General features: G+C 57.9%; 1 protein-coding gene across 1 annotated transcript in view; it reads left to right on the top strand.

Annotated features, from left to right (window-relative positions):
- LOC119090935 (extracellular serine/threonine protein CG31145) overlaps positions 1-9,346 on the top strand; it is a 52,293-nt gene that overhangs the window by 35,407 nt on the left and 7,540 nt on the right. Inside the window, exons 2-5 of the mRNA XM_037213664.1 lie at positions 3,861-3,982; positions 5,682-5,760; positions 6,502-6,594; positions 7,832-7,975. Of these exons, the coding sequence (XP_037069559.1) occupies positions 3,861-3,982; positions 5,682-5,760; positions 6,502-6,594; positions 7,832-7,975 (438 nt within the window). The remainder of the gene's footprint in view (positions 1-3,860; positions 3,983-5,681; positions 5,761-6,501; positions 6,595-7,831; positions 7,976-9,346) is intronic.

Genomic DNA, 9,346 nt, shown 5'->3' with positions numbered 1-9,346 from the left:
AAGACTAACGTACATTTCACCGTAACTCCTGGCAGCGGACTTTATTGCAAGGATGTGGAAGCGTGCAGGGTGTCCAAGCCTGCAGGCCCGATGGGCTGCCAGCCGGGCAGAACTGTGACGCCTCACGAGTCCACAGACAGACAGACATCTGTGCGCCATTTGCAATGCAAGATTTAAGATTCATGCCTGGTCTCGCCCTGAATGAGCCACGGGACCTGCACCCTTCTGGCACCACATGACCGCCTTTGGCAGCCAGCCGCGAGGCCGGGAGCTCATCTCGATGCGCTTCACTAGCGAGCTGACGGTGGCAGGCTGGACGGCGCGCGGCCGGCCGCGACAGCGGCGGCCTCCGCTCCGGTCGAGAGGCGCCGGCCGCAGCCAGCTGCGGACCCGGCCCGGCCGGCGGTGCTGGTCATGCCGAGGACGTGTGCAGGGCGAGGGGAGGGGACGTGTGCAGGGGGGGGAGGGGACGTGTGCAGGGGGGGGGGGAGGGGACGCGTGCAGGCTCGGCGGTGACACGTCACATCGAGCTGGCCGCCTCAGGCGCCAGCGGCGAGTCAGACCACCGACGGCCTCAGGGACGGACGCTCTTGTTTACTGACCGGTCAGCGTCTGCGGAAGGAGATGCTCACAGCAGCCAGCTGCGAGCTGGACCATGGGCCTACGCTTTCCTGGCCGGTACCACAGTTACTCAATTTGATGGCTCGTAGCCTTATGGTTTGCGGGGATGTACTTGCGTTTGTGTAAGCACAACGGCGCCAGGAATTTTTGCGCTCCGAATGGTCAACGATTTAAATTCGATCTTGTCGCTGGCAGCCCAGTGGTGGTGCGCTTTGGAGGGGGAGGTTTTCACTCGAGATTGGCTTTAATACAACATACCATCTGCACAGTGCCTCGTCTGTGTTCTGTTTTCTCCGAAAGGAGAAACAAGGAGACGAAATTAGTGGTGACCAATAGTTCATGAAACATATCGATAGTAAACGGTGCATCGTTCAGTAAAATAACGCGATTTTATACGGAATACCTTACAATGGCCAAGATCATATCGTACTCGGAATTGTAACATATTTTAAAATGGGAGGCAGCCATATAATAAATGCATGCTGTTTTCATTCTAGCCGTTAAAAGTCAAGTGGACCAGCACCAAACCGGACCACGTCCCGACTCGACAGCGGACCGGACATGTGCACCGATGCACGAGGCGCAGCTCCCCTCCAGATATACGCAGCGCGGCGGGAGATGTTTTGTATGTCGCAAATTAGCAGCCCGAGCTTCGTGTCGCCTTTTGGACTGCTGTGTCCATGTGCTTGGCAGAATCTAGCTGTAAGCCAAGCTCCACGCCCAGCCCCGCACTCTCCAGCCCCGCACTCTCCAGCCCCGCACTCCCCCGCCCGCACTCTCCAGCCCCGCACTCTCCAGCCCCGCACTCTCCAGCCCCGCACTCTCCAGCCTCTCACTCTCCAGCCTCTCACTCTCCAGCCTCTCACTCTTCCGCCCGCACTCTCCAGCCTCTCACTCTCCCGCCCCGCACTCTCCCGCCCGCACTCTCCAGCCCCGCACTCTCAGACTCGCACTCTCCAGCCTCCACTCTCCAGCCTCTCACTCTCCAGCCTCGCACTCTACCGCCCGCACTCTCCAGCCTCTCACTCTCCAGCTCCTCACTCTCCCGTCCGCACTCTCCAGCCCCGCACTCTCCAGCCCCGCACTCTCCAGCCCCGCACTCTCCAGCCCCGCACTCTCCAGCCTCTCACTCTCCAGCCTCTCACTCTCCAGCCTCTCACTCTTCCGCCCGCACTCTCCAGCCCCTCACTCTCCAGCCTCTCACTCTCCAGCCCCACACTCTTCCGCCCGCACCCTCCAGCCCCGCACTCTCCAGCCCCGCTCTCCCCAGCCTCGCACTCTCCAGCCTCTCACTCTGCAGCTCCGCACTCTCTAGCCTCTCACTCTCCAACCTCGCACTCCTCTGCCCGGCGCTAACTCAGCGGCAGTCGGTCAGTGCTCAGCGCGGCCACAGCAGTGGGACGCACCTCACACTGAAGACATGATGGTCCCGGTGTATGTATCCCCCGCCGCACCTCACACTGAGGGCGTGCTGCTCCCTGTGTGTGTAGCCCCCGCACCTCACCGCCGCCGCTGAGGTGCACCCCAGCTCTAAACGCGTCTAAACCGCCTCCGCACGGTGGAATACCGAAAACACATTTAAGTTTCAGTTGACAATTGTAGCGCCTGCTCTTCCACCCGGCACAGTCACCCCAGGCGCTGTCCGCTCTTCCACCCAGCACCGTCGCACCAGGCGCTGCCCGCTCTTCCACCCGGCACAGTCACCCCAGGCGCTGCCCGCTCTCCCACCCGGCACCGTCGCGCCAGGCGCTGCCCGCTCTTCCACCCGGCACCGTCACCCCAGGCGCTGCCCGCTCTTCCACCCGGCACAGTCACCCCAGGCGCTGCCCGCTCTTCCACCCGGCACAGTCACCCCAGGTGCTGCCCGCTCTCCCACCCGGCACCGTCACCCCAGGCGCTGCCCGCTCTTCCACCCGGCACAGTCACCCTAGGCGCTGCCCGCTCTTCCACCCGGCGCAGTCGCCCCAGGCGCTGCCCGCTCTTCCACCCGGCACCGTCACCCCAGGCGCTGCCCGCTCTTCCACCCGGCACCGTTACCCCAGGCGCTGCCCGCTCTTCCACCCGGCACAGTCACCCCAGGCGCTGCCCGCTCTTCCACCCGGCACCGTCACCCCAGACGCTGCCCGTTCGGGGATCAATAGCGGCTGCAATGCTGGCACCACCGGCGCGCCGCTCAGACCGCGTGGAACCGCTGCGAACCGAATTCATCGTGCCTCTCTCGCGGCGTGCCACTTGCACATGCAAGGGCATGAAATGCATAGCGTGGCGGCGTAGCGCGCGCAGAGCCACGCCATTCGGATCGGCTGTCGGCGGGGATAGAGGTAGTTCGATTTTGTATGGCTGGTAGTGTGGCAAGGGCCACCGCGGGACCACGCCGAGGTGATCACGTGTAACCAGGACCGTCCCGATGGCTCAGTTGGCTTCATGGCTTCATGGCTTCTGGTTATGGTGATGCAAAGGTGACGCGACTTCATGGTCCCACCTGGCACAAAAGCAGTGTCGCAGATCGTTCCGTTGACCTGTCTTCTTCGCACGCTGCTGATGGGCCACACTCACTACACATCACTTCCCACAAGCTGAGTATCGCCCCGACTTAATTCAAACATTGTCACATACGGATGAGTGGAGGTCAGGTGATCAGGCTAGAGAAGACGTTACTATATTTGGGCCCATTTTCGTGAACGTTGCTAAGGGAGACGAAGGGCAGGTTTTCAACGAAAGTATTATGATGCGCCTTGCCATATGAACCATTAAAATGTGTTTGGGAATATCGCAAGCTGTGAAATATCGTTGCATATTTACAGCGCCGTCAGCAGGATGTCAGGACGTACCCTGAAGACCCGAGACAGCGCAGAGCAAAACAGAGCTTTCCCCATGCGGCTTATATACAAACTATATATATATATATATATATATATATATATATATATATATATATATATATATATATATTTATATATATATATATATATATACATATATACTAGCGGATGTAAGACTCAAAGGCAGACATATACCCATGCCCCCTTTCTGTCTGTATACGTTGTCATTGGAAATTTTAAAAACCAATTCGTCATAGGATATATGTATATATGTATGAATATATATAATATATACATACATATATATGGCACTGGTCGATCTCGCCGTGTGCACCCTGGGTCTCATGCAAAAATTTTCGTCTGGTGAACTGCCTCTTGACCCTTGACCCCTGACCCGTGCCCCGTGACCTGTTTCAGTAACCTGACGAGCGCCCAGCAGTTCTGGTGGGACATCTCCCCCGAAGCTCTCTACCCGAAGCACAGCGAGGCAGTGCCGCATTTGATCAAGGAAATGGCCAGCCTGCCCATCAGTGCCATAGGTAAGATGTCTGGTCCGTCCGTCCGTCCGCCCATCCGTCCGTCTGTTGGTCCGTTCGGCTGTCCTTTGTGAAGGAGGCGTATGAACGGTTGTATTGGCTGGCGGTCATCGTCGGAGTCGAGCAGACATCCTGCCGGTGCATCAACGCTGCATGGCCAGGAGCCGTCCCATGCCCAGGAGCCGTCCCATGGCTAGGAGCCGTCCCATGCCCAGGAGCCGTCCCATGGCTAGGAGCCGTCCCATGCCCAGGAGCCGTCCCATGGCTAGGAGCCGTCCCATGCCCAGGAGCCGTCCCATGGCTAGAGCCGTCCCATGCCCAGGAGCCGTCCATGGCTAGGAGCCGTCCCATTGACTAGGAGCCGTCCCATGCCCAGGAGCCGTCCCATGGCTAGGAGCCGTCTCATGGACAGGAGCCGTCCCATGCCCAGGGCCGTCCCATGGCTAGGAAGCCGTCCCATGCCCAGGAGCCGTCCCATGGCTAGGAGCCGTCCCATGCCCAGGAGCCGTCCCATGGCTAGGAGCCGTCCCATGGCTAGGAGCCGTCCCATGGCTAGGAGCCGTCCCATGCCCAGGAGCCGTCCCATGGCCAGGAGCCGTCCCATGGCTAGGAGCCGTCTCATGGCCAGGAGCCGTCCCATGCCCAGGAGCCGTCCCATGGCTAGGAGCCGTCCCATGCCCAGGAGCCGTCCCATGGCTAGGAGCCGTCCCATGCCCAGGAGCCGTCCCATGGCTAGGAGCCGTCCCATGGCTAGGAGCCGTCCCATGCCCAGGAGCCGTCCCATGCCCAGGAGCCGTCCCATGGCTAGGAGCCGTCCCATGGCTAGGAGCCGTCTCATGGCCAGGAGCCGTCCCATGGCCAGGAGCCGTCCCATGGCTAGGAGCCGTCTCATGGCCAGGAGCCGTCACATGCCCAGGAGCCGTCCCATGCCCAGGAGCCGTCCCATGGCTAGGAGCCGTCACATGCCCAGGAGCCGTCCCATGGCTAGGAGCCGTCTCATGGCCAGGAGCCGTCCCATGCCCAGGAGCCGTCCCATGCCCAGGAGCCGTCCCATGGCCAGGAGCCGTCCCATGGCTAGGAGCCGTCACATGACTAGGAGCCGTCCCATGGCTAGGAGCCGTCCCATGGCTAGGAGCCGTCCCATGGCTAGGAGCCGTCCCATGCCCAGGAGCCGTCCCATGCCCAGGAGCCGTCCCATGGCCAGGAGCCGTCCCATGGCTAGGAGCCGTCACATGACTAGGAGCCGTCCCATGGCTAGGAGCCGTCCCATGGCTAGGAGCCGTCCCATGGCTAGGAGCCGTCCCATGGCTAGGAGCCGTCACATGACTAGGTGGGGTGGGTGTTAAGGCGGAGTGTCGAGGTGCGATGAAAGTTGTCGCTATTGGCCAGGCATGGCACACTGCATCATCACTTGGGTGTGCGGAATTTGGTCTTTTAGAGCAATGTCACTAAACATATATATCCTGTATTGATGAATGATGTAGTCTCGCCGGCAGTAAATGCCTTCCCGAGAGAAGGGATTTTATCCGGGAGCAAATCACATGGCTGCTTTGACTCCCTTCAATCTTAATGGAGACCAGGTCTGGACGGGTGCTAAAGAGCAGACATTCGACAGTGCGACAGCTGGCTGTACTCGTGATCGCACTCTCACGTAAAAGCTGTGCACCGTCTGCGCCGAGGGTCATGACCATTCTGTTTCCAGAACAAAAGACAGGTGGCACGCAGCTGAAGCTGATCATAACTCTGCAAAACGAGGCCGAGGCACTCGTCAAGCCAATGAGGTGAGAACTTCCCTGCAGCGAGCCAAGTCGTTCTTACGACAAGGCCACGGTAAACCGAGAGCCCACTTCGTAGCCTCGCGGCCCGCTCGCGCGCGGTTCTCGGACATGTTGGTCATTACCCGACGACGTCAAAACTGCTGATCGCTGCACTGCACAGCTGGGAGACTGCACAACCAGTCTTTGCAGCCGGTGGAGACGGTGCCCTTTAGCGGCCACGTGTTGGCCCCATTAATCTGTTCATGCAGAGACTCGTTGCCCTACATGGCTCGTCGCACCAGAGCTGTCTGAGCAGCGGGCGGTCACGGCATTCTCACAACGGTCCATCCCTGGCCGAGCGCTTCGGCCACGTGCTGAGAACGCAGTCCGCGAGTGATGGAGCTGTCGTGAGATCTGGCCCGGGGCATGCTGCTGCCACATGTCTCTGGACGTCTTGCCACGCTTCCAAGATCACACGGCCCCGAAACACTCCAGCTGTTTCAACAGACCTCCAGTTGGTACCAAGTAAAACGACGGTAAACATTTCGACTAAGCTTCAAAAGAGCACCGTTCCCACTTTCCGGCAAACTTCCTGTCTCAGTGTTCCCGGCTGCAGGTCTGCGCAGCCGTCTTTTGCTGGCCTGTCGTCTCCGGCCTCGACCCCTCCCCGCGGTCCCTCTCAGCAAGGACGACTTTCTCCGGGACGGACGGCAGACCTGGTACCCTAGTGTGCTGACGGCGGTTACAGCAGCCCCGTGTGCCCAGGTTTCCGCGGGAGCAGGAGACGCTGCCAAACCACTTCTACTTCTCCGATTACGAGCGGCACAACGCTGAGATCGCTGCGTTCCACCTCGACAGGTGAGAGCGGACCGTGAGCACGGTGAGATGCGGGTGTGGGCAAGGTGAGGTACGAATGCAAACACTGAGCAGGTAAACTGCGGGAATGTGAGGTACAGGGTGGTGAGCTGTGTCAATGGACACAACAAATGACTGCATAATCTTGCTCATTATGGAGGGATGTGATGATTAGGGCTGAAACAACCACCAAGTATTGCTTCTGGTTTCTCTTAATGTATATTTTAGCATTCTAAAGTAGAAGTTCCGCATCGATCTGCGCAGTCCTCCGCATCGATCTGTGCAGTCCCCTGCCCCCCCTGTGCAGTCCCCTGTGTCGAACTGTGCAGTCCCCTGTCCCCCCTGTGCAGTCCCCTGTGTCGATCTGTGCAAGTCCCCTGTGTCGATCTGTGCAGTCCCCTGTCCCCCCTGTGCAGTCCCCTGTGTCGAACTGTGCAGTCCCCTGTCCCCTCTGTGCAGTCCCCTGTGTCGAACTGTGCAGTCCCCTGTCCCCTCTGTGCAGTCCCCTGTGTCGATCTGCATAGTCCTCTATGTCGACCTGTGCACTTCGTGTCGATCTGTACAGTCCTCCGAGTCGAACCGTGCAGTCCTCCGCATCGATCTGTGCAGTCCCCTGTCCCTTCTGTGCAGTCCCCTGTGCCGAGCTGTGCAGTCCCCTGTCCCCTCTGTGCAGTCCCCTGTGTCGATCTGCATAGTCCTCTGTGTCGACCTGTGCACTTCGTGTCGATCTGTACAATCCTCCGAGTCGAACCGTGCAGTCCTCCGTGTCCACCTACGCAAGGGTTAGCGGCAGCGTGAAAACCGGCCCTAGTAGGTGACGCATTCTGCAATTCCAATTATCATTATAAGATCGCGGCGCTAAATGGCAGCCGATAAGAGATCGCGGCGCTAAATGGCAGCCGATAGGAGATCGCAGCGTTAAATGGCAGCCGATAAGAGATCGCGGCGCAAAATGGCAGCCGATAGCAGATCGCAGCGCTAAATGGCAGCCAATAAGAGATCGCGGCGCTAAATGGCAGCCGATAAAAGATCGCAGCGCTAAATGGCAGCCGATAAGAGATCGTGGCGTTAAACGGCAGTCGATTCTCACTACCTCGCTGAGGTCCAAAACTGCTTTCAAGTAGCTGGCACTACTGAGGCAAGTTGGCGGGCACTTCGAGCAAACCGAATCTGGTCGTGGCCGAGCTGCGCGTGTCTGCCCTGACCTTGAACTGACCTCGACCTGACCTTGCGTCCCCAGGCTGCTGGGCTTCCGTCGCGCGTCCCCGGTGGTCGGCAGGATGATGAACATGACGTCCGACTTGTACGCCCTGGCCGACGACAAGCTGCTCAAGACGTTCTTCATCTCACCGGCAAACAACCTCTGCTTCCACGGCAAATGCAGGTTGGTGGCGCCGCCTTGCGGCGAGTGGCTATTCCGCACTGCAGATGTGTTCGTGCTGGCGTTCGGCGGCATGACAGAGGCCAGGCTTGGCACTGAACGCTTTAATTTATGTCTTGCTTTTAAGATACAGTGGTGAGTTATGAATTTTAAACGCTGACCTTGCATTGCTTATCCTTACGTGCTATTCTCGTCCTCTTAGTTTAGTCGCTATATTTTTAGCGTGGGCGCCGCGGGTTCGCAGTATTCAGTTCATTCTTGGGGTTTAATGTTCGGTTCCATGCGTCGCAGTTATTTTGGATAGGTGCTCCTGGTCGCCTGCGTGCGGACGATCGGAGGATAAATCCAATCTTGAAAAATAGCGCATGCCTCTTTTTGGTATCACGTTTTAATTTGTTCCACTGCGCGTGCGTCGCGCTCTCACCGCTCTACCCCTGTCCGCCGAGCTTGTGACTCCGTTCCATTCGCTACCGCCCCTTCACGATTGGAATTGCGCCCATACATAAGTACAGGCTGACTAGAACCTTTTGAAGATTTGGCCCGCGCCCGAGCCGGAGGAAGTTGACTTCCCGCTACGGTTTTTCGAGCACAGGTCCAAGACGGATGCTCGCAGCGATACGAAAGTGTCAATACCTCTTTACTGACGAACGCTTGCAGCGACACGAAATTGTCAATACCTCTTCATCTGTCAGTTCGACATCTGTTGTGCACATCTGAAGTTTTTGATCTACTAAGATCAGTGACCTTCTGTGACATGTTTTCAGTTGGATGGTTTATGAATTTGAACTAAGTGACCTCAGATGACCTCTAGGTCACCACGAAATGATGTTTTTTGTGCCTGGAATTTTTCCAGTGAACGTATTCGAAAGCAAATTGTGAAGAAAAGTATTTTTATTGTAGGCTACTGGTGGACCAATTTTGATTAGTGACCTTGACTCATGAGGGGGAGCAGAAATGGTCGAAATGAACTCCCCACAGTCTTTACGGTTATTTCGGTGCTCTAATTGATCGTTTTGATGTGTTAACATAGGTTTTTAACTATATCCATCGAAGCAACCTTTTTTACTTTTGGTGCCCTCTGGTGACGTCACGTCTGACCTAAGGCGAATAATTTGGGTTGCGTTCTTCATGATTTGGCGAGACATTCAAAACGGTATCTTTTTTTCTCATACGGCGTCTGGAAGCTGGAGATGCCAGGGGAAAGTAAACTTTCCTCCACTCCCGCCGGCCGGGCGCGGTTGTCTCAGAACGTCCCTGCACTCCCGCCGGTCGGGCGTGGTTGTCTCAGAACGTCCCCCCACTCCCGCCGGCCGGGCGCGGTTGTCTCAGAACGTCCCTCCATTCCCGCCGGCCGGGCGCGGTTGTCTCAGAACG

The sequence above is a fragment of the Pollicipes pollicipes genome, unplaced genomic scaffold, assembly GCF_011947565.3.
Source record: "Pollicipes pollicipes isolate AB1234 unplaced genomic scaffold, Ppol_2.1 Scaffold_3216;HRSCAF=3773_pilon_pilon_pilon, whole genome shotgun sequence".
NCBI lineage: Eukaryota > Metazoa > Arthropoda > Thecostraca > Pollicipedomorpha > Pollicipedidae > Pollicipes > Pollicipes pollicipes.
The sequence above is the reverse complement of the archived record's forward strand: the minus strand, read 5'-3'. Positions and strand labels throughout refer to the sequence as shown.